Source organism: Geotrypetes seraphini, chromosome 4 (genome assembly GCF_902459505.1).
Source record: "Geotrypetes seraphini chromosome 4, aGeoSer1.1, whole genome shotgun sequence".
Taxonomy (NCBI): domain Eukaryota; kingdom Metazoa; phylum Chordata; class Amphibia; order Gymnophiona; family Dermophiidae; genus Geotrypetes; species Geotrypetes seraphini.
The window spans coordinates 142,222,346-142,248,178 of record NC_047087.1 but is presented as its reverse complement, the minus strand read 5'-3'; the positions used below and the strand labels follow the sequence as shown (position 1 = coordinate 142,248,178).

General features: G+C 43.5%; 1 protein-coding gene across 3 annotated transcripts in view; it reads left to right on the top strand.

The window, feature by feature from the left end:
- ELMO3 (engulfment and cell motility 3) overlaps positions 1-25,833 on the top strand; it is a 298,038-nt gene that overhangs the window by 170,091 nt on the left and 102,114 nt on the right. For all 3 annotated transcript variants that reach the window (XM_033940764.1, XM_033940765.1, XM_033940766.1), the window contains 2 exons: positions 2,169-2,300; positions 6,231-6,335. In XM_033940764.1, the coding sequence (XP_033796655.1) occupies positions 2,169-2,300; positions 6,231-6,335 (237 nt within the window). The remainder of the gene's footprint in view (positions 1-2,168; positions 2,301-6,230; positions 6,336-25,833) is intronic.

Here is a 25,833-nt window from a genome sequence, read left to right as displayed (position 1 = left end):
TTGATGAGAGGAAGGATGGAGTCTACAAAGGCGTCTTTCATCGCCATTAGGTATAGCAGACAGGAGTCCAGGTTGGAATCAGAAAGGCGAATTGTGTCTAGTATCTCAACGATGTCATTGCAGGAGACTGTATTAAAGTTAGGCTCTCAGTTGTGGTTTTGGTTGTTTTGTCTGAGTTGAAGGGAGACAATGTCTGTAACATAGCAAAGTCAAAGTAAGAACGTATTTTGTCTACTTTGTCAGCGAAGTAGTCTGAGAGTGTTTCATTGTCGAGTTCAGTGTTAAGATATTGATTGTCTCCTTGTGATGTTATGAGTATATTTTTTGTTAGTTTGAAAAGGTTTTTTTGAGCTATTGGAGGTCTTTAAGAGTTGTTCAGAGTAGTACTACTTTTTAGCTTCTAGGGAGACTATTTTATATACTTTATGCAGATGTTTCCATTTGGACCTGTCACTATTAAGTCTGGATTTGTTCCATTTCCGTTCCTCTCTCCTTAGTTCTATTTTCTTAGTTCTTAAATTGTCAGTAAACCAGGGGGAGGAATGTTGGAATGTTTGTAGGGGTAGTATTTGTTCTCTTTGACCGGGCCAGCCTTCATATAGGGATTTTACCTCTGTGTGCCAGTCTACCACAGCTTCATCAACAGATTGAGAATTTGGTTTTGATGTTCCCTCTCCCCTTCTCCTCCAACTGTGTCCAGCATTTCTTCTCCCTCCATAAACATCCAGCATTACCTTCTCTCTCCATCTCACCACCCCGTGCCAAGTCAGGCATTTCTCCTCCTTAAACCTTCTTCCCTTTCCTGCCCTCCTGCTACCTGCCTCTGCCCCTGGCAGTAAGGAAATAGTACAATGCCCAGTGCTGCTAACTTCAGCAATGCAGAGCCTTTGAGCTTCGATCTTGGCTCTTCCCTCTCTGATAAGTATGCATCAGATGGACTGTACCAATAGGGCCTCACAAGTGGATAGGCTTAAAGGCTCCTCAGTGCTGAAGTTAACACAGGTGCTGGGCCTTTTGCTGTCAGGGTCTGGAAATAGGCAGTGAAAGGGAAGGGGTTCAACCCAAGCCCGATGAAATTGGGGTGGCAAGCCAATTTTGGGGGGTAGCATTTGCCACCCGAAGCAACACCTGTGACCTTTTCACGAGCAAGATATACTGTGATGTGAATGGGAGGATATATTCCAGGAACTCTGCTATTATATCATCATTATGCTACAGTGGAAACATGGGTCTGCTGCAAGCTGATAGCACTGGGCTACTGATACTTCAGTTTTCAGCTTGATCCAATAACTTCATTATTAGCCAGAATACAACTTAAATGCATGTAATAAATGTGTTAGAATGCATGAATATTTTAGAATATGTTACAATAAAATGATATAAGATCAGCTTTACCTGTAAGATATTTATAATACCCTCAAAGTCAGCCTAGTATTCAAAAGCACATTAATTAGTGCCCTCTCCATGCACTATGTGTACGTGCCCTATCTGTGAATTTTCAGCAGCACCATACATATAGTGCTGCTGAACACTCATAGAGACATCCCTAGCAATAAACAGACATCGCTTGGATGGAGTGCTTGCAATGTTCAGCTGCTATTAATATGCTTAAGTAGTTTAATTTACTATATGAATAGTGGCTGAATATCACCACTGTAAGAAAAAGCTTGCTGGCTGTACATATATTCAACTTTGCTGACTATATAATACATACAGCTGAGCTAATTATACTCATATAAGAATGATTTGCACAATGACTGTTGAGTTTAAATATTGATCCATGTGTTTTATCTGCACTCATTTTCATATGCTGCAGCATTGACAAAAAACATCTGCACATGTTCAGAGCTTATTGTATTCAGACATCAGACAAAACATCAAGATATTATAGCACCAGGATTATGACATCATAATCATGTCATCATATTGGACAAATGCACTCTTTAATTTAATCTAATTAAGTGATTTTATTTTTTACATTGAATGTAACAGGTTAATAGTTTACCTGCTGAAATAAATAATTGCCTAGAAAACTTAACTCCTTCCAGAATATATCCACAAGCAGTACTGATGCTGACTACCAAGCTTCTGAGGGCTGTCTCTTTTATGTGCTAAAAGCTGGAGAGGGATAACAGGAGTTCTGCCTTCTCTGTCATTTCTTACCTCAGGAACAAAGAGAGTTTCTCCGGATCCTGCGTCAGAGTGCCTTTGAATCAGAGTGTGAGCCTCCAGCCAGCCACCTGAACACTGATCGCAGACGTTCTCTCTGCTCCAAGGAGTTTAAGAAACTGGGATTTATAGTAAGTACTCTGTGATATTCTCCATGGTTTCTGAAAAGCAGCTGTCTGCAGTTACTATTTTCTTTTTTTAAGTCTTTATTCATTTTTAAAACTTTCAACAAGTGTAACATAAGATACAATCATTTTATAAGAACATAAGAATTGCCGCTGTTGGGTCAGACTAGTGGTCCATCGTGCCCAGCAGTCCACTCACGCGGTGGCCCTTGGTCAAAGACCAGCGCCCTAACTAAGACTAGCCCTACCTGCATATGTTCTGGTTCAGCAGGAACTTGTCTAACTTTGTCTTGAATCCCTGGAGAGTGTTTTCCCCTATGACAGACTTCAGAAGAGCGTTCCAGTTTTCTACCACTCTCTGAGTGAAGAAGAACTTTCTTACATTTGTATGGAATCTATCCCCTTTCAATTTTAGAGAGTGCCTTCTTGTTCTCCCTACCTTGGAGAGGGTGAACAACCTGTCCTTATCTACTAAGTCTATTCCCTTCAGTACCTTGAATGTTTTGATCATGTCCCCTCTTAACATCACTTAATATACCATCAAAGTTTAACTCACATCAAATATCCCTCCCCCCTTATACCCAACAATTGCACAAGAAATCATAAAGCATTCCCTCCCTCCCTCCCCACCCTGGACATGTATGAATAAATGGAAAAATAATATTCATTCTGTACAATATTTTGTTAATGGCTCCCAAACATCCCTAAATTTCTTAAAATGCCCCTGGTGTATGGTTATTACCCGCTCCATTTTAAAGATTTGGCATAACGAATTCCACTAAAAATTATAATTCAGCTGATCCCAATTTTTCCAATTTTTCATAATTTGCTGTATGGCAACCCCTGTTATGATGAGCAAAAATTTATTATTATTAGAAGAGATTTGACTCTTGGCTCTCATGGAAGTACCAAATAACATAATGTTATATGTTAATGCCACCGGATTTTCCAGCAGATTATTCACTTGGCCCCAAATGGATTTCCAAAAACTAAGTATCAACGGACAATAGAATATTAAATGATCTAATGTCCCAGCTTCGAGATGACAGTGCCAGCATTTATTAGACTTAGAGCTATATAATTTCTGTAAACGAACTGGGATCCAAACTGCTCTATGTAACAAAAAGAAAAACAAGTTTGTCTCATAGATGCCGACTCCATACATCTCATCCTCCAAGCCCAAATTCATGGCAGTAATTTGATGCTTTATCTCAATGCTTCCAATGTCACGCAGACCAATCTTTGGTTTCTTATTCAAAAATCCAGATATTAATTTATACCACTGAGCAGCCTGGTGGCCCAGGAAGTCTACCTGAAAACATAAGACCGGCAAACTATGCTGATTATTAAGATTTTTCCATTCAGGGAACCCCTCCTGAATGGCCTGCTTCAACTGCAACCATCTATAACTTTGTGATTTGTTAAGACCAAATGTATGTGGCAATCGTGAAAAGTCAAGCAGCTTCCCATCGAATATAACATCATCCAAAGTACATATATCTGCCTTCATCCAGTGTTTCCAGATGACCTTAAACCCGTCAATTTGAATCTTGGAGTTCAGCTAGAGGGACTGACACTTGGATTTATGGATTGGAATAGGTGTTATATTTTAAAGTTTGCCATATGTCTAGTAAAATTCTATTGTCCTTATACAATCTAGGTAACTTAATACTTAGAACGTGACCTAATCACAGAGGAGAAATGAGTTGCCATTCCAACCATAACCAGTCTGGAAGATTTTCCATGAGCTCAGGGAGGATCCAATACATATCCTGATGCATTATGTAGGCTTGATGGTACCTATAAAAATTTGGGAAATTTACCCCACCCTCCACAATTAGCTTTTGTAAAGATACTAAAGCAATTCTTGCTGCTTTCCCCGGCCAAATAAATTTTGTCAGAATACTATTTAATTTTTTGTAAAAGGACCCCTGAAAAAACAATGGTAACATACCCATTTGGTAACAAACCACAGGCAGAATCATCATCTTAACTGTTTGGACTCTCCCCCACCAAGACAGATGTAATGGGTTCCAATGCTTACACATTTCTGTGACCTTCAGCAATAAAGATTTTTCATTTATTTTCATAGTTTCTTCCAGTGTACTTTTTATCCAAATACATAAATATTTTATACCCTCTTCCTTCCAAAGAAAAGGGAATGTATCAAATAATCCTTTTGTACAATATACATTTATTAGAAGAACCTCTGATTTGCTCCAGTTTATTTTGTAACCAGAGAATTTTCCAAATCTATCAATCAGATCCAGTAAATGTGGAATGGTAGTTTCAGGATTCCTCAAATGAAGCAATATATCATCTGCATAGGCAGAGACCTTGTATTCCCAACCTGCATAAGGAATACCCTGAATCTCCTTTGCCTTTTGAATAGCCAATAGCAAGGGTTCCAATACAATGTAAAAAAGCAAAGGATATAATGGACACCCTTAACTCCCCTTCTAAGACAAAAGCTGGATTTTCTGACAGCGTGTTCTCTCCATTGGGAGATCCAAAGTTTTTTTCCTCCTGATGACGCAATTTGTGGTGAAACACGATCGGTGTTGAGGAAATGTTGGATTTTGTATGTTTTCACGCTAAGGAGATTTTTTCACATGGTGATTTTGGACAAGTTTTCAGCAGTTAATTTGGGGACTCATTTGTTTCACTGCTATTACTTCTCAACCAGCTATAACAACAAGGAATATTCTATTGCACGTCCCAGACCTACGAACAGTTCATAAGTATATTTACGATCATCTTTAAAGAATATACTTGATAGTGGTGATTTTTCATCTGATAATCACCATCTTCTGAATGCAGCTAAGTATTTCTCTACATTTATTTACTGACATTTGTTTGTCTGAACAACTTACATCTAATAAGGTGTTTAGGGCTGGTAGGTAGGTGAGTGCAATGATGTAATGATAATACATCTTTATTCTATTAAACCTGCTGGTTTTGAATAAGATACCACACTGAGCACTCAAAAAATTCTATATTTTATTTACTTTATTCAATTAAACAATTTAAATTCACTTTATTTTATACATTATATAGTTAGTGAATTGATTATTAGAATTTCATCTCCATTTTATTTATACTTTGAGTTCTATATACAATTACACAAGGTTCCTTAACTCTGGAATAGTTTGCTTCTCAAAGTAGGAAAATACCTTCAACGTGGCTATTAGCCAATCTGATATATAATTTATTTGATTTTTCTTTCTGTGGAATTAGCTGGTGTGTTTTATTTTAGGATAATTCCTTTGGGAAGCAGGTTAGTTTCATTCGGCAGAATATAAATATCTGTTTAAATTAAAATGAAGTATCAATTTTAGGAAACACATTACTTATAAATATGTATACCCATGGCATGCATATTTTTGAATAAAATGTGTTATGGGTGTAGTTTGGGCATTCCTGCAAAGTATGCATTATTTTCTATTTTACAATGGCAGTTCATATATTCTTTAGAACAGTGTTCTTCACTGCAAAGCTCAGGGCCAATGGCCTTTTTTCTATTACTTTCTGCCTTTTTCCCCATGCTCATAATAGAAAAGGGGTCGTGGACGGGAGGGAGAGCCACATGCTTGATGTACAAGGTATTTCTCAATAGACCAGTGAATTGCAAACTGTGTGCTGTGGTGAGATTCAGGGTGTGCTGCGAGAAGCCAGCAAGGAGGAGAGGTGCCACTGTCAGCTGACTACCTACAGGACGTGTTTCTCGTCACAAGAGGCATGTCCTGTAGGCAGTCTGCCAGCACTGGAAATTTTTCCTCCTCTCCGCACCTCTCCTCCCAGGGTTAGCAAGCTCAGGACCCTGTCTGAAGGCCGTCCGCAGATGCACAGATGTTTTCCAGAACTTACTTGTCCATGTTTTAGGATGGCACTCTGCATTCTAATGATAGACTTGCTCTTCTCTTTCATACCCTCTAGAATTATAGCAACCCTTCTCTGGACTTGTACCGGACTCCACCAGGACTGCTAGCCCTTGACAACATGGTTTACTTCTCAAATCGCTGGCCCAATGCCTATAGCAGGGTAAGGACCATTGTGCCATCATTTTTAAAAATGGTATTTCACCTCTTTTTTTTTTAAGAATAAAAATATAACATTTGTCATATTTTTCACAAGGGTAAACAGCCTCTCAGGAAAAAAAGTCTTATGCATATAGAAAATATACAGTACATGGAAATTAGGACTTATATAGCTAATGTAATTCCACATGATATTGTGTTCAGATATTTACAGATTCTATATAATAATTTCAGAAAAATTTTTCCTGAAATAGATATAAAATAGCTAGCTACTTTTTCATATTTAGCACAAAAAGAATGCTTTATCAACTGAAGATTGTTTCAACAAATACATGAGAGAATACTACAAACATGTGAAATTAGTGATCATTCTCTGATTGGAAGATAGAATGAGTGCCTTTTAAGGTGGTTCTTACAGGCATGGAGCTCATTGTTCAAAATATTTGTCTATGTAGCCCCAGAGGTTATCCAGAAATATTTTTGCCATTTCAAAATCCCTGAATACCACATTTGTTGACTGAACAAAATTTACATAGCTCCACCAAAGAAGTGAGACTTGAGGCTTTTCCAGGGTACAACAGGACAGTACTGACTTGTTCATATCTTCCAACTAAATTTGACCAGACAAGTCTAGCAACTGGCAGTGGCTGTTCTAAAATTAATTGGATATCTGTATCGAATTTATTTTATTTGGTTATATTCAACAGTATAAATGAGCCACTGAAAGATAAAGTTATCCTGTTAACATTGCTGCTCACTGCACTATTTTTATATGCTCCCCACAATGGTTACATTTCTGTGATTGAGACAGTGGCACAGCAAGTGAAGTTTCCACCTGGAGTGGAGGCACCTGACATCACCATGTTGTGGATCCTCCGATGTACCTGTCTCCATCTAATGTGTCGTTCCCTTGATGCAACCTACCCTGTGGCCTTCCCCCCCTCATATCTTTTCAAATTTTTACCAGCTATGAACAGCATCTCTTACCCACTGCTCACACCAGCCTCATCTTTTCCTCTGATGTCACTTCCTGAGCCCCGCAAACAGGAAGTGATATCAGAGGGAGGGATGAGGCCAGCACAAGCAGCAGATAAGAGATGCTGCTCACAGTTTGCGAAGATTTTAAGAGTTATGGAAAGGGGGGGGCAGAGGAGAAGTACAGAGATGTCGAGGAAAGGTGCCGATGCCCCCACCAAGGCGGTGCTTAGGGCAGTGCACCTCGTCCCCCACCCCACCCCCATCCCACCTTACTACACCAATGAATTGAGATAATAAGAGCATAAGAACTGCCATACTGGGACAGACTGAAGGTCCATCAAGCCCAGCATTCTATCTCCAACAGTGCAACCCAAGTACTTAGCTAGATCCCAAGTAGTAAAATAGATTTTTATGCTGCTTATCTTATCTTATTTATTTATTTTATTTAAAAGATTTCTCAACCCTCTATTCCTAGGCGGCTTTACAAATAGTAACATACATAAAGTAAAGTAAACAGAACTTATACAAACATCAATGATTACACATTATTCAATGTAAGGCTCGGGCAGACGAGCTGGAGGAAGGAGAAAGAGTTTATAGGGGAAGAGAAAGCAGGCAAATGAGAGAGAGAGAAGAGGGGGATAAAGAGCAGAAGGGAGCAGAGAGAGAACTAGGGGCAGCAGCAAGAGTTAGCTCCGCCTACCTCCTGACGTCACCCACTGGAGATCCCCCCTTAAATAGGGAGGAGCCAATGGTAAACTAAAGGCTCAGGCAGATGAGCAGGAGGAAGGAGTTTACAGGGGAAGAGAAAGCAGGCAAACGAGAGAGAGAGAGAAGAGGGGGAGAAAGAGCAGAAGGGAGCAGAGAATAGAGAGAGAACTAGGGGCAGCGATGAGAGTTAGCTCTGCCCACCCCTCGACGTCACCCACCGGAGCTCCCCCTTAAAAGGGGAGGAGCCAATGGCGCTCAGCCTTTCAGCATGTGTCGAATGGGAGCGTTAAAGGAGCTCACCTTAGCGAGAGTGCCTTTGCGAAGGGCCTTAAAAAGGGACGAGTCACTGAAGGGAGAGAAAGAGGACAGCCACAGCAAACGCAGAAGATAGCCACAGCAAACGCAGAGGATCCTGCATAAGGAAGCAGGGAGAAGCCACTTCAGACAACAGACCAGCAAGTGGACAACAATGGAAGCAGCAGACAGAAGCAGGAAGTTGAGCTACCCAGTATTCTGCACAGTCTGCCATATGTATGACTACCTCCCCTCTGGGAGGCGATCTTATGTATGCACTTGATGCGGAGAACTGGAGAGCTTGAAGAAACAAGTCAGACTCCTGGAAGGCAGAATACTGGAACTAGAAGCACTTCGAGCAGTGGAGGAGGAGGACAGAGAGGCACAGAAGGTCAAAACAGAAGAAACCATTGAGGAAGAAGTCCAGGAATTAGAGAAGTTCATCAAGGAGGCATACAGGGAGGCCGTGGAAATCACCAGCGACAGTGAAATCACCAGCGACAGTGGAACTGCCAAGATACACCTACAAGGAGTGAGGACCACCTGGAGAACAACCGCAAGGAAGAAATGGGTGACACAGCATCGAGATCTGGAAACAGCGGAGGGAACCCACACGAAGACGAGTCTGGTGCAAGCCAACGCCAGGAGGAGGGAAGATGGAAGTGCACAGAGGACACGGACCTATGACTGGAGAGACAGTCATACACCAGGGACACGGACCTGCGGCTAGAGAGGCAAGAGACTCCATCATCAGACAAGTCGACAGCCACATAGCGGAAGGAAGACAGGATTGGCTGGTGACCTGCCTTTCGGGAGCCAAGGTAGAAGACATAGTGAGCCACATCAACAAGATCATCGACAGTGTAGAAGAGGAAGATACAGTGGTGGTGATCCAGGTGGGGACAAACAACGTGAGCAACAGGAACTATAGCAGGGAAGGACTGAAGGACAAGTTCTGGATGCTAGGAGAGAAGCTGAAGACCAGAACACAGAGGGTAGCATTCTCGGAGATCCTGCCAGTACCCAGGGCCGATGAGAAGAAGCAGACGGAGTTGCAAGCAGTCAACGCAAGGATGAGGCGCTGGTGTGAAGAAGAAGGATTCCACTTTGGTAGCAACTGGACGACATTCTGGGGGAAGAGCAAGCTATTCAGGAAGGATGGACTCCACCTCAGCAGAGATGGAACAAGGCTACTTGCAAGCAACATCAAGAGAGAAATTGAGAAGTTTTTAAACTAGGAAGAAGGGGAAAGCTGACAGTTGACCAAGAGTCAATGGCTTGGGAACTGGTTATCCAGAGAATACCATGCAAGAAGACAGCGGGGAAGACTTACCAAATCATAGGCAAGATAGAAATCCTGACGGATCGAAAAGGACACAAGAGGGAAGAATTTGCAAGAAAGTAACAGGCCGCAAACTCAAGTGTATGTACACAAATGCAAGAAGCCTAAGAAACAAGATGGGTGAATTAGAAGCTATGGCACAAAAAGATAACCTTGACATCATCGGCGTCACAGAAACATGGTGGAACGAGGAAAACGCCTGGGACACTGTGCTACCGGAATACAAGCTATACCGCAGAGACAGAGTAGATCAAAAAGGTGGGGGTATTGCCCTATACATCAAAGAAGGAATTGAGTCTACCGGAGACAACACGCCGGAAACTAAAAATAAGGTAGAGTTTCTATGGGCCAAAATTCTGGGAACAAAAGGAATGGAAACGAAGATCGGCATTTACTACCGACCCCCAGGGCAGTCCGAAGAAATTGATGGAGAGATGATGGATGAGTTTAAACACAACTGCAAGGGAGACAACGCAGTTGTCATGGGTGACTTCAGTTATCCGGGGATAGACTGGAACCTAGGCACCTCCAGCTGCGATAGGGAGACCAAGTTCCTGGATGCTGTAGGCGATTGCTTCCTGGAACAACTTGTCAAGGAAAATACGAGAGGAAATGCAATTCTGGACTTAATTCTAAATAGACTAAGAGGACCGGCACAAGGTATAGAAGTAGAAGGGATGCTGGGAAGCAGTGATAACAATATGAACCGCTTCGACCTGGACACAGGGGCAAAACATCGATCCAGAACGTCGGCCACAGCACTGAACTTCCGAAAAAGGAATTACGAAGGGATGAGACTCATGGTGGGGAAGAAGATTAAGAAGAGGATAAGCATTAGGATAAGCACTGTAAAAATGCTAAAGCAAACATGGTACCTTTTTAAGGACATGGTCACTGAGGTGCAAAGTCTATATATACCGCGTATCACCAAGGTATCCAAGAGAAAAAAGAACAAGGAACCGGTGTGGCTCACTGTAGCGGTGAAGGAAGCGATTAGAGACAAGAAGACTTCATTTAAGGAATGGAAAAGGTCAAAAACGGATGAAAGCGGGAAAAAGCACAAACAACATCAAAGCAGGTGCCACAAGGCGGTAAGAAGGGCCAAAAGAGACTATGAGGAAAAAATAGCCAAGGAGGCGAAAAACTTCAAGCCGTTCTTTCGATATATTAAGGGGAAACAACCCGCGAAGGAAGTGGTGGGGCAGTTGGATGACCATGGGATAAAGGGAGTGCTAAAGGAGGACAAAGCCATCACCAACAAACTGAACTCATTTTTTGTGTCTGTATTTACCGAATAGGATGTGCACAACATACCTGGTACTAGATGGCATCCATCTGAGAATAATCAAGGAACTGAAAGGGGCTATAGCTGAACTGCTTCAACTAATAGCCAATCTGTCGATCAAATCGGGAAGGATTCCGGAAGACTGGAAAGTGGCGAATGTCATGCTGATCTTCAAGAAAGGTTCGAAGGGAGATCCAGGAAACTACAGACCGGTGAGTCTGACCTCGGTATTGGGAAAGATGGTAGAAGCGCTGATAAAGGACCGCATCATTGATCACCTTGACGGGACACGATCTGATGAGGACCAGCCAGCACGGCTTCAGCAAGGGGAGATCTTGCTTGACGATCTTGCTGAACTTCTTCGAGAGAGTAAACAGGCAAATAGACAAAGGCGAGCTGATCGACATTGTATATCTGGATTTTCAGAAGGCGTTCAACAAGGTATCGCATGAACGACTACTTTGAAAAATTGCAAGCCGTGGAATTGAGGGTGAAATACTCATGTGGATTAAAAACTGGTTGGCAGATAGGAAACAGAGAGTGGGGGCAAATGGAGAATACTTGGACTGGAAAAGCATCACGAGTGAAATGCCGCAGGATTCGGTGCTTGGACCCGTGCTCTTCAACATATTTATAAATGACCTGGAAATTGGTACGATGATTAAATTTGCAGGTACGGTGATTAAATTTGCAGACAATATGAAGTTATTCAGAGTAGTGAAGATGCAGGAGGATTGCAAAGACCTGCAAAGTGACATAAACACGCTCGAGAAATGGGCTGCGACATGGCAAATGAGGTTTAATGTGGATAAGTGTAAGGTGATGCATGTCGGTAATAAAAATCTTATACATGAATACAGGATGTCCGGTGCGGTACTTGGAGAGACCCCCAGGAAAGAGACTTGGGAGTACTGGTCGACAAGTCAATGAAAACGTCTGCGCAATGTGCAGCGGCGGCGGTAAATAGAATGCTGGGAATGATTAAGAAGGGGATCACGAACAAATCGGAGAGGGTTATCATGCCGCTGTACCAGGCCATGATGCCCCCTCACCTGGAGTACTGCGTCTAGCACTGGTCGCCGTACACGAAGAAGGACACGGTACTATTCGAAAGGGTCCAGAGAAGAGCGACTAAAATGGTTAAGGGGCTGGAGGAGTTGCCATACAGTGAGAGACTGGAGAAACTGGGCCTCTTCTCCCTTGAAAAGAGGAGACTGAGAGGGGACTTGATCGAAACGTTCAAAATACTGAAGGGAATAGACTTAGTAGATAAAGAAAGACTGTTCACCCTCTCCAAGGTAGGGAGAACGAGAGGGCACTCTCTAAAGTTGAAAGGGGATAGATTCCGTACAAATGTAAGTAAATTCTTCTTCACCTAGAGAGTGGTGGAAAACTGGAACGCTCTTCCGGAGTCTGTTATAGGGGAAAACACATTCCAGGGTTTCAAGGCAAAGTTGGACAAGTTCCTGCTAAACTGGAACGTACGCAGGTGAGGATGGACTCATTTAGAGCACTGTTCTTTGACCTGAGGGCTGCCGTGTGACCTGACCCAGTAGCGGCAATTCTTATGTTCTTATGTTCCTATGTATGTTGCCTTTACAATAGCTCCTTTCAGTTTTGCCCACTGCTTTCCTACTTCTTCCAGATGTTCCCATCCAAACAACAGTTCCTTGTCATATTCCCCCATCTGAACAAAGTTAGCTTTTTTTAAAGTCTAGAAACCTTTACTTTTGAATGAGCCCTCTCTACACCTGTCTTAATATTAATCACACCATGTAGTGATCATTAGATGCCAGATGATCACTCACAACATCAGAAACACTTTCCCCATTTGTAAGTATAAAGTCCAGCATGGCCCCATTAGGCATGGGTTCCATTCTCAACTGCTGGAACAGTTCTCTGTGCAGAGAATCCGGGATCTCCATACTTCTTGAAAACCCTGCAGTAGGGATACCCCAATCAACATCTAGCATATTAAAATCAGCTATTAGTAATACTTCCCAATTTACAGTTATATTCTAATGCCAATTGTAGGCAGTGGTAGGCGTCCTACCGCTGTCTAACCAGCCAATTGGGATGCACGTTTTTTTTTTTTTAAAAAAAAAGCTCCCGAGGCAGGCCGACTACATTGGTGGCGCCTCCGGGAGCCTAAGGATGTCCGCCTAAGTTCGCCTAAGGCTAGCCGTGGGCGTGGATTGCCCCGAAAGTAGCTTTAGGTGAAACTAAGCAGCCTATTCCTGCGGGAGATGCGTACAACGTAAGCCAGCAAAATGCTGGCCTACATTGTAAGTAGATGCGTCCGCTAAGCTTATCGTGGCAAGGGATTTCCCTGCTGCTATAAGTTTAACAGCTGTGGCTGCTAGTCCCCCACCTCCACCCCGAACGAACGTGGCAGGAGGGATATCCAATCCCTCCTGCCCGCAACAACACCCACCCCCCTGAAGATCACCAGCAGGAGAGTACCCAATACTTCAAGCATTAGTATATACTGCTTTCCAGATATTGCCCCCTTTTTCCATTTGTGTAGAGGTAGTTAGTGATTCACTTAACTGAGGGCTTATAATCACCTAGGATCTTTGATCATCTTGCCCCAGTGATTCTAGTTTAAAGCCCTGTTCAGTAGGTTAGCCAATCTGCTGCTGAATCTTTCCTTTTTTGATAGATGCACACTATCCTTGCTCAGCAGCCCTTGGAAAATCATCCCATGGTCCAGGAAGTCAAAATAACAACAGCATCCACACAGCCACACATTTATCTCTGGGATGCATGCTTCTCTGCCTAGAAAAACAAAAGGAAAAACTGCAGAGACGATGTACAGAGCGTCAAGCTACTTTATTAAAATTAATAAAATATAGTGATTTCAATAGTGGTTCTCATGTGTGAAAAATGCAGAACCCAACACAGGCCGTCAAGGGTCCAGATGCGATAAAGTCACAATTGTGAGAACCATAGATATCAAGGAAAAAGTACAACAAATTGATGGGCAGAAAACACTGCCGGTTTATGTCCTGCTGCTGCTACACAGTGTGAAACTGATAGCTTCTCTGCCTGGGACTTTACCCTGACAGGGAGGATCAACAAGAACACCACCTGCGCATCTGACTGCTTCACCTTCTCTTCCAGAGCCACAAAGTCACTTTTGATATATTTGGAGAGGTACCTAGCAGTATCATTAGTGTCAACATGGATGAGCAGCATGGAACAATAGTCATTAGGCTTGATAAGTCTGTGCAAGCTCTCCGTAACATCTTGGATTTTGGCATCAGCAGGTAGCATACCGCTTGGGACATCATGTCTGATCTGCAGATAAACCCCTATGTACCTCTCAGAAAGGAATCACTCAGCACCACTACCTTACACCTCACTACCTTACACCTCATGGATCCAGCAACTTTGGGGATTTTAAGCTTTCTTTCCCTGGGATGTATTCATCTCCTCCACTTCCAGGGCTTCAATTCAAAGACAGGTGGAATCACAGTATCAATCCTGCAGGGTTCTGTAACCTGAGTCCAGTTGTCCTCCCTCAACACAGCATCTTCTTCCCCACTGCTGTAAATCTTTGATTCCTTATGAAGCATTTCATCGATATCCCTCTTAGTTGCACTCCCCTAACACTATTCCTGCCATATGTGACAGATTTTTCTATGTAGCATGCTGTAGTAATTTGGCTTGTTCAGTTTTCTTGATAGTGGAGGGGATGTTTGTGAGAGGGGAGGGTAGACAGTGGTTTTGTTGATCCTTGTTCTGTATTATATCTAATATAATAAAACGGTAAGCCGCGCATGCGCACTTCCTATGCGTGCGTCCGTTTTCTGTGAGCTGTAGTGACCCATAGGAAGTGCGCATGCGCGGCTTACGGTCTGGCCTCACAAGGCAAGACAAGTTCACATGCACGCCCTTCCCTGCTCTCCACCTGCGGAGTGGCGGCTGCCGTCCGCTAGCACCCTCTGCCCTCTCCGTCACCTCCCAGCTCCAGCGGCGTAGGCAGCACTATAAACACGCTGCTTCGCGCCCTTCTCTGCTGATTTCCTCTGCCGCGTCTCTGATGACATCATCGGAGACAGACGCGGCAGAGGAAATCGCCAGTAGAAGGCCGCGAAGCAGTGTGTTTATAGTGCTGCCTACGCGGCTGGAGCCCCGAGGTTTGTCGGCGGTGGGAGGGTCAGGAGCAGGCCGGATCGACAACGGCAGTAAAAGAAGGGGGAGGGGCCGAACGGAGCAGGGAAGAGAAGGTAAGAGAAGGAAAAGGGGGAGTGGGGAAAATGCTGCTACTGCTTCTACACAGGAAAGGGGGGATAGGAGGGAAATGCTGTTGCTGCTGCATAGGGAAGTGGGATGGAAATGCTGCTGCACAGGGAAATGGGGTAAAATTACAGACAGACAGTGGGAGGGAGGGAGACAGAAAGAAAGAAAGACACAGGGGCAGGGAGAAGGACAGAAAGACAGACAGAGAAAGGGGGCCAGAGAGAGAGAGTCAGCGGGAGAAGGAAAGGGGGCTGCTTTGGGGGGAGGGGTGTGCTTGGGGCAAACAGCTTTGCTCTGGAGGGGAAGACAGAAGGGGCCATGGAGAGACAGGGAGAGGGATAGGTGGCTGCTTTGGGGGGAGGGGTGTGCTGGGAGGAGACAGAAGGGGCCATGGAGAGATAGGGAAAGGGGGCTGCTTTGGGGGGAGGTGTGCTGGGGACAGACAGCTTTGCTCTGGGGGGGGGAAGACAGAAGAGGGCCATGGAGAGACATTTGAGGGGGAGGTGGGTGCTGGGGGCAGACAGCTTTGCTTGGGGGGGGAGGGGGAGACAGAAGGATACAGACAGCGGCCAAGGAGAGAGAGATAAAGAAACACAGACAGACAGATACATCTATTCTAGCACCCGTTAATGTAACGGGCTTAAAGACTAGTGTGATTTATAAAATGACAATTGTGCAAAATTGTTTCTTTTTATACTTTAATAAAATGATTTCAATGTAAAATCATAACTATTTTAATCTGTGACTTTAAGTTTTGGGGGGTGGTTCATTAGAGCTTTTGGCTTGGTTTTTTAGAGGTTTGCCCCACACACTTAGTTTTGCTCCATTCTCTCCTACATAGAAACATGACTGCAGATAAAGGCCAAATGGCCCATCTATTCTGCCCATCCACAGTAACCATTATCTCTTTCTCTCTTTGAGAGATCCCACATGCCTATCTCAGGCCCTCTTGAATTCAGACACAATCTTTGTTTCCCCCACCTCTTCCGGGAGACACTTCCACACATCTACCACCCTTTTCGTAAAAAAGTATTTCCTCTGATTACTCCGAAGCCTATCACCTCTTAACTTCATCTTATGCCCTCTCATTTGCAGAGTTTACTTTCAAATGAAAGAGACTCGACTCATTTATATTATGTAGGTATTTAAACGTCTCTATCATATCTCCCCTCTCCCGCCTTTCCTCCAAAGTATACAGATTGAGATCTTTAAGTCTGTCTCCATACGCCTTATCAAGACCACACACCATTTTGGAAGCCTTCCTCTGGACCAACTCCATACTTTCTATATCTTTTTGAAGGTGCAGCCTCCAGAATTGTACACAATATTCTAAATTAGGTCTCACCAGAGTCTTATACAGAGGCACCTGTGTGTGTGTTGGGGGGGGTAGGGGGATTCTTCAGGTTGGGGTAAGGTTGGTCCTTTGGGTGCCCTTTTTAAGTGGGAGTCATAAGAACCCTGACTCCTGACTTAGTTGGAGGTTGAGGATCCTTTTTTGATTCTATTAGCTTGGGACCCTGGAAATCTTAAACATTTGTCTGGGTTTGGGAGGGTGGGGGACTTTAGATTTTATTACTTTTGTATAATAATGTTTTACTGTACTTTAATCTTTGTCAGTTTTCTCTGCTGTTGTGTTGTTCGGTTGTTAATAAAAATTGTTGAAACATAAAATCATAAGTATTCGAGTCTTGTGCAGATGGGATTAGACAGAGTTTACGGGGACAGGATGCTGACGGGGATGGAGCTCACATGGACGGTGTGATGACTGGGACAAATCTTTTCTCCACGTCATTCTCTATCCTAGGACTCGGCCTCTACTTCCGGTCCCTTTCTGTCTTCTTCTAGAAGCCTTTCCATTCATCTAAACCCAGCTACCTTTCCCATAAGTAAATATGTATGCAAATGAGTTTCGATCAGAGTCTCTGTGGGGCTTATTTCCAGTCTTTAGACCCAGGTTGCTTTATCTGCTGCAAGGATTTTACATAATTATAGTACCTTTAGGAAGGCAGTAAAAACTTTTTCCTTTTCCAGAAGTGTTTACAAATGATTGAATTATATCAATTTTCTACTTGTGCTTTTTGGACAAATTTAATGATAAGCCTACTGCAAAAATGAGGTAGTTAAAAACTTTGATTCTGGAGAGGAGTTTTTGATAATTACTGGTATTGTCCTTGGTATTGTCCAAGTCTTCTTAATTGTAAGCCACACAGAACCTGATTATGGATGCTGTGGCCTATAAGAACTGTGATAATGTAATATAATCCCCTGCCTTTACACTGCTTCTCAGTTGCTTCCTAGTCCCTTCCTTCATTCTATTAGGGCAATTTTATATACCAGGCGCTAATATTGTGAATACTAACATATATGTGAGCATATGCTATCATATCCCTTAAGCACTATCTTGCAATTATACATAATTTACATAGGGCCATATTCTATAAACAGCGCCATAAATTAGGCAGCAGTAGGTCATTGGCTGTAATTCGGTTAATGGTGGCCGACATCCATTTTTGTAGATGCTGCCAATTTAGGCACCATTTACAGAATCCAGCCCCATAGTGCTTATTTGAAAGTGGGGAGCATACATAGTGGTGGAACATGGGCATGATCTAAATATGGATACAGTAGAGTTTCAATTAACCGGGACTCTAACACAACTGGCAAAAAAATTGCTGGTGGGGAAAAAAAGTCCAACACAGAGAGTGGAAGATGTGTATCAACAAAATAAATTCAAGTACCACCACAAGTTGATACTTTTAATATAAGCCTAAATGGAGGAAAAGATCTCAGAATCACCTTTTGGGGATCATATGTTGTTTACCCCCAAAATAATATGGTGATAAATCTCTATCATCGATCAAAAAACCTCCATTCTATTCTACATACACTTCTTTAAGTTTATTTAATTTATTACTTTCCTTTTTAATTTATTGTTTTCTTATATTTTAAATTCATACTATTTCATAATTGAATCAATGTAAACTACAGCCAGCATTAATATAAATTAAACTGCTCAGCAGTGTATATAAGATGAACACTTATCTGAGATTGGTGATAAGTCAAAGTGTTCTCCTTCCTCCCTCCTTCCCTCCCTCAAGCCCCCAAGACCTGAAGCAGCTATGAACCCCCCTCCCTCACGCCCTGAAGCACCAGCATGGCAGCGGTCCAGAGCTGCAAAGCCCTCTGCCCTCCCTCTGGTCTCAAAGTGGCAGAAGCAGGTGGCAGTCCTGAGCTGCAAACTTCCTCGCTCTCTCCCTCTTCCTTACCCGAAGCACAGTGTCAGAAGTGATGCATCAGAGGAAAGACCTGCCAGGGCTGGCTGTGAGCAGCCTGTGCCTCCTGCTGACTTCTGTGCTTCAGGTAAGGAAGAGAGAGGGAGGGAGGAAGTGAGGGAGTTCGCGGCTCAGGACCACTGCCTGCTTCTGCCAATTCAGGGCTTGAGAGGTGTCACAAACCCTCTGCAGCTGCGGGCTGTCGTGTGACAAACACAAGGATTCTGGCGTGTCCCCTCTAACCAGGGGTACCTTCAGGACTTTTCAGGTGGCTCTAGGCGACCGCCTAGGCCTATGAGAGGCAAGGCAAGCAAAGAGTTTCCAAATATCACCAGTGAAACCAATTTCTTCAAATAGGAATATGATGTTTATTCTGACCCAGAGGTCAAAAAGATGCAGCATAAAACAAAAATCACTTTTGCATTTCATTCAAAAATAAAGTCAATTGTAAAATAAAGATATCACAAAACAGCAATCTCCTGTAGTTGATTATTCCTGAGGTCATGTGCTCTGACTCAGGTTTGCTTTACACTGGTGTTCACTCATAATTCAAACTTTCTCAGCATTAATATCAAAGGCATGTAACAGCAGATTTCAGCAGCCAAATAAAGTTTGAAATAAACCTTTGCTGTAAATCCAAATTAAACCAAAACTCTTTAGGCAATATAGCTCTTGCAAACGGATCAGCTTTTCCCTCAGCTCCCTGTGCAGGCAAAACAAACAGCTGAGGGAGATAAGCTAATTAGCTCTTCAGGAACGGGAGTCACAGCAGGATTTCTAAAGTTCAAAACACAAACTTAAAATGTTCTATCTTGAGCTTCTTGTTTCCAAACTTGACTTTAAATTACTTCCATAGTTTAGGATTCAGGTAAGTGTTATTCTTAACCCAAAAATACTCATAAAGTCCAAACCTATCTCACATTCTTCAGGCTTGTTTGCACAGCAGAAAAACATAGGCAAAAGGGGAAAAAAACCACAAACCACTAATGGTTTCCCAGTTACTCACTTTCTTCATTCAGTTTCCATACATTCTGTCTGGCTCTCTAGCATAGGGCCAGCTACTTGTATCTCCATGCTTTCCACACCATCTGGAATCTGGAAGTTTGAAGTGGGGAGGATTTCTTCCAAATCCTGCATGGGCCAATCTGGCACGGTTGTCTCTCCTGCTCTGCTCCACAGCTCCTCACTAGAGAGTTGCGCGGGGACAGAAATCCCACCCGTCCCCGCCAAAGTCCCACCCGTCCCCACCCGTCCCCGTGAGGAATCCCTCCGTCCCCACCCGTCCCCGCGAGGAATCTCTCCGTCCCCACCCGTCCCCGCGAGGAATCCCCTCCGTCCCCACCCGTCCCCGCGAGGAATCCCCTCCGTCCCCGCCCGTCCCCGCGAGGAATCCCCTACGTCCCCGCCCGTCACTATAAACTACAGAAATAGTTATTTCATTTAATTATGCTACTGAATTAAAGGCTCTGGTAGAAACCCATTTAAAAATAAGCAAAAAGACTTTATTAATTTGGAAATATTAATTGGGAAGAATACATACTTTGTAAACGGGTTTCTACCAGAGCCTCTAATGTTTATAAATTTTTATCAACACAACTAATATACTACTTTATCCTTAAGCAAAAAAAAGAATTTTTTTCCTACCTTTATTGCCTGGTTTCTGCTTTCTTCATGTTCTCATTCAATTCCTTCCATCCACTGCCTCTCTTCTCTCTGTGTCTTCCATTTGCTCTGTTACTGTGCCTCTCCCTTTCTCCCCCCTCCCAAATTGGTCTGGCACCCATCTTTTTCCCTCCGCTCCCCCCATAGTCTGGCACCTCTGTCTTCTTCCCTGCCAGCGTCTTCTTCCCATTCCCTCTTCCCCATTTCCTTTCAGTGTCCTTCTCCCCCACCATCTTTCCCATGTCCTGTCAGGCAGCATCCTTCTCCCCTCTCTGCCTTCCCCATGTCCTTTCAGCGGCCTTCTCCCCCCTCTGTCTTCCCCATGTCCTTTCAGTGGCATTCTCCACCTCTTTGTCTTCCCCAGTGCTTTCAGGGTCCTTCCCCCCCCCTTCTCCCGTTTACCCCATTTCCTTTCAGCGTTCTTTTCCACCCCTTTGTCTTCCCCAGTGCTTTCAGGGTCCTTCCCCCCCCCTTCCTCCCGTTTACCCCATGTCCTTTCAGCGTTCTCTTCCACCCCTTTGTCTTCCCCAGTGCTTTCAGCGGCCTTCTCCCCCCTTAAGCGTCTTTTCTTCTCCACTCCACCTTTCCTCCCTCCCTGCCTCCACCTTTGTGGCGCTTTTGCACCGGACCGACAACAGAACAGGCCCGGTCGGACAAATCTCCCTGTCCTGTAGCCGCGAATCTAAATTACCTTCTTACAGCAGCTGGAGTAGTGAAGCTGCTGTAAGAGGTAATTTAGATTCGCGGCTACAGGGCAGGGAGATTTGTCGGCCGGGCCTGTTGTCGGTCGATCGGGGGATCTGACCGGCTGTGCACATTCTCCGGGGCGGTCCGCCCCCTCCCCCCTCTTTCGTACGCCATTGCCTTCTTCCTACCTGCCCTGCCGCACACAGCCGACCGGAAGTCTTCCTGATGTCAGCGCTGACGTCGGAGGAAGGGAGGGCTTTGCTTAAGCCCTCCCTCCGACGTCAGCGCTGACATCGGGAAGATTTCCGTTCGGATGTGTACTGCGACAGGGCAGGTAAGGAGAAGGAGACTACCCTCGCGGCTCGACCAACCCCGCTGCGATCCAACCCCGCAGGAACCCCGCGACCCTCGGAGGCGTCCCCACGGGATCCCCGCGACCCTAGGGGGCGTCCCCACGGGATCCCCGCAACCCTAGGGGGCGTCCCCACGGGATCCCCGTGACCCAAAGGGGGAAGCCGCGGGATTCCCGCGGGTCCCGCGGGATTCCCGTCATCCCCGTTCCCGTGCAGCTCTCTACTCCTCACCTGCCTTGGGCTGTGAGAGTGACTCACCCTGGTCACTCGCTCCTCCTCCTCCCCCTGCTGCTTGTCTCAGCCTGCTTTTAAACAGCTCAGAGCCAATCCCCTTCAGCCTGTAGCGGGGGATGGGCTTTGGCTCTAAAGCAGCTTTTCTCTGCCTGGGTTTATCTAATGCAGCTATATTCCTTGTGGCTTCTCTAACTGCCCTAAAGCCCGGAGGCTGCTGTTGCCAGTCTGCCTGCCTCTGCTCCAGATCACTACTGCTCTGATCATAGGGGCAAGGGAGGTCAGCCTCAAGTTGAGCGCCAAAATCAATCTGATCAGCTCTTCTGCACCCGATCCTATTAGGGACCGAACTAGTGCTGGTGCTTGGTTTGTCACAGAGGGAAGAGGGCTTTGCAGCTCAGGACTGCTGCCACGCTAGTGCTTCAGGGGGAGGGGGGAAACTCATCCGTTCCAAAACTTCTCACTATTTGCAGACAATGTTATCGTAACAATATCCAGAGCTTTTTCTGAGGAGCACATTTTCCATTGTTTGATATGCCTGGAACAGACTGCCTGAGTTAATACATCAAGCTGTGTCCCTGGCAGTATTCAAGTCCACACTAAAAGCCCACTTTTTTGAGGTTGCTTTTAATCTCTTCATCCTAAAGTACCCACTGTAGCCTTCTTATGACCCTGGGCAGGTAACTTGGCACTCCATTGCCCCAGGTATAAAAACTTAGATTGTGAACCCGCTAGGGACAGAGATAGTACCTGCTTATAATGTGTACAGCACTGCAAATGCCTAGCAGTGCTATAGAAATGATTAGTAGTGGTAGTAATATCAGCACCTTTTCCATTGCTTGATAAAAATGACCCATAGTCCTTAAGTATTAATAAAAGAGCTCAGATCCTGCACACTCAGTACTGCCTTTTCATGGATTCTGTGGCTGGTTGCAGGATGCCTGGCTACTGTGGGGTGGAACCCTCAGTGATCACTCCATGCCTGAAGAATGGTCTGGTATTTGAGTACCTAGCAAGATAAACTCGGATATGTGAAAACTCAATAATAATCCAAAATACACTTTCACAAGAAAGATACAAAAGATGTCATGTAAAATATAAACAGTACTGCTTTGGTTTAAATGGGATGTGTCCCAAAAAAATGGAAGAAAAGCCTCAGACTGAAGCCCTCCCACCACCACAATGGTGGTCCAAGGTGGTTGGGTGATAACCTCACTGGCAAAAAACCTCCATTGCACTCCCAAAGTGTAAAACCTTAAGCAGGGCTGTCTGTACAGGGTGATAGAAGAAAGAAACTTTCAACTTATCTTCTTTTGATCAGTACACCATTTAAACCAAAGCAGTACTGTTTATATTTTACATGACATCTTTTGTATCTTTCTTGTGAAAGTGTATTTTGACTGGTATTTGAGTACCAACACCTTTTTTGCTAGATAAAAATGCACTGATTATATCAAAATCCCATAAAACTCTCCCAGCTGTGTTTTGTTTTCTAATTGATTTGGACAAAATATAGGCTCTTAACATCATTATAGAGAAAACTTAATGGGAAAAGACTAGGGAAAATGTCTCCTTCGGATTGGTTCCAGTAGTTAGTTATTAATCTTAATTCACTATACAGCTTAACTATGTTCTCCTACCCAAGAAAATCCAAGAAGATTTTAGAGACTGGAATAGAGACTGTTTTTCATGGTTGGGAAGGATAGCTATCATGAAAATGAATGTTCTACCTTGCTTTTTACATCTTTTTCAAACTCTACTGATTTTTATTGGTTGGGCATCCCCAATAAGTGGCAGCATATGCTCTTTGAATTTATTGGGAGAGGGAACATTCAAGAATACCTAAAGGGATTTTATTGAGCTTTAAAGAATTGGAAGGTCTAGGTGTCCCAGACCTAAAAAGCTACTAACTGGCTGCTCAAATTTGCATTTGGGACTGGAGAAGGCAACTTGTATTTGTATTTATTTATAAGTGGTTTACATTCAGGTACTTTATCATATTTCCTTATCTGTCCTGGTGGGCTCAAACTCTATCTAGTGTACCTGGGGCAATGAGGGGATTAAGTGACTTGCCCAGGGTCACAGGGAGCAGCAAGGGATTTGAACCCACAACCTCAGGGTACTAAGGCTGTAGCTCTAACCACTGCACCAAACACTCCACAACTTGATATGAAACCCTTCAAACAGATAGAACACTTGCACAAAGGACATTAGGTTACCACATCTGGACACCAAATACCCATAGGGGTCCTGTCCCTACTGATCATCCTTTTGTTCAACATATAATACAGTTATGGAGGCTCTTGCATCAATAGCTGTGAGGGTCTAGGGGTCATACTTGGTTAGCCCCATCTCAGCTCTGTTTGAAAAGGCCTTGGTAGGGATGTGGACTTCTGCTAAACATCGGGAGGCAATGGCCTCTCCATTATTCACCAACTATTCCAAGACGTGCTCCTGAAATCATTTTGACAACTTACATCATGAGCTTTATCTTAGCTCTTCTAATATTTATTTTTTACTTACAGTGTAGACACAGTTTACAGAGTGGTAAATATAGAGAAGATATGGGCATCCTCTTTAATGTGTTAGAATCACTTTGGCTCCAAAAGCTAGAATATAGAGAGCTGATATCTTTATTATACAAGGCAACCTGTAAATTTGGTGTTGTAAAATTCAAGTACAGTACATGTCCCAATGGGAAGAAGACTTACAAATGGAATTAAATGCTGTACAATGGAACCATGTTATTTTGACAGTCAATAAAACTTCCATATAAGTGGGCAGCTTAGAAAAAAATATCTTTAAGTCCTCTTGTGTTGGTGTATGACACAGATCAATCACATAAATTCACACCTAATTTCTCACCATGTTATTGGAGGGGATGTGGAGACCAGTGGTCTTATCTACACATGTGGTAGTCTTGCCCTTATAATAAAGCCTTCTGAGGCCAGATTGAAACTGCTGTTCAATCTGTCTTAGATTTCAGTCTACATCTATCTTCAGGTGTCTGTTTAATATCTGTTGGTTTAACTAATATGGACCAAACTATCAAAAGGTTCTAGCTCACTGTTTTATGATGAGAGATGTGCCATTGCAGATGAATGGAAATCAACTGATCTCCCATCATTGAAGGTCTGTCATGAGAAACTCCATTATATGTGATAAAGAACACTGCCAACTATGACAAGTGCTGGAGTTCTTTACTTAATTATCTAGACACTGCTTGATTGAAATCTGAGAAAATAAGTAGACAGTTGGTCCACAGGGGCCAGGGAATCAAGAAACAAATGGCAGACCAAGCCACAGTTTGATCCAACACCTGTGGTCTGAGCAAGACCCTTCACTCCTGTACCCAGCAGAGCTATTTATAGGAAAGTGTGCATATGAGGGTGCCCTTTGGAAGGGTAGGTGCCCCCTCCCACCAATTTTTTTATCAATTTACAAAATCTTTTGCTTGTGCAAATATGGTGAGCAAGTGAATGTTTCCCAGGTAAGTATAGAAGGAGAAAAAAGAGATTTGTCTCAAAATACACCGATGCAATCAAACAAAGACAGGCAAATGAGATGTCATAAAATCAACCAAACAGTTACTTTATTAATGTAAAATACTAAAAAAGCCATAAAAGTCTATGGTGTAATATCCATCTTAGTGGCAAGTCTATAAAAGTCACGAGCCTATGATTGAGGACCAGTCTTGATAGAAAGGTCTTCTAAATCGTCCCAACTAGGATCCCAGTTTCGGCATCCAAAGATGCCTTTTTCAGGGGATTGTGAGACACTGTAATCAGAGATACAAATTGCTTAATCATGTGAACATGAACAGTGCTTTTTGTAGTGGAAGACACCATCCCGCATTGACCGAGTCACTGTTCGTGTAGTATATACATGTTTTTGATGGGCTAAAAAAGTACTAGACAGGCTAGTCGAGGAAGCCATTTGAGGGAACCTGAAAGAGAATAAGATAGAGTTCATTTTGCCTTTATGACCAATAGCTATAATGATATGGCTGTTTTGGCCCTGCAGGTGGTTTTCTGTGTGGGGATATGGGAAAGGGATGGGGACTTGTATACTACCTTTTAGTAGTTTTACAACCACACTCAAAACAGTTTACATAAAGGTAGTTCAAACATATGTAGTGTATACATGTTTTTGATGGGCTAAAAAAGTACTAGACAGGCTAGTCGAGGAAGCCATTTGAGGGAACCTGAAAGAGAATAAGATAGAGTTCATTTTGCCTTTATGACCAATAGCTATAATGATTTGATATGGACCTCCACAAAAGAAATTGTGTTCATATCTTCAGCACATTGATCCATATGGTTATGCTGTTGGTTGGTGGATATAATGTCCAAGATGACGTTGAGCAAACTCAACCTTTGGGGGAAATTGTTCTTTGGAGAGGAATTGAATAAATTGGTGAAGAACTTTACCCTACTACCTTT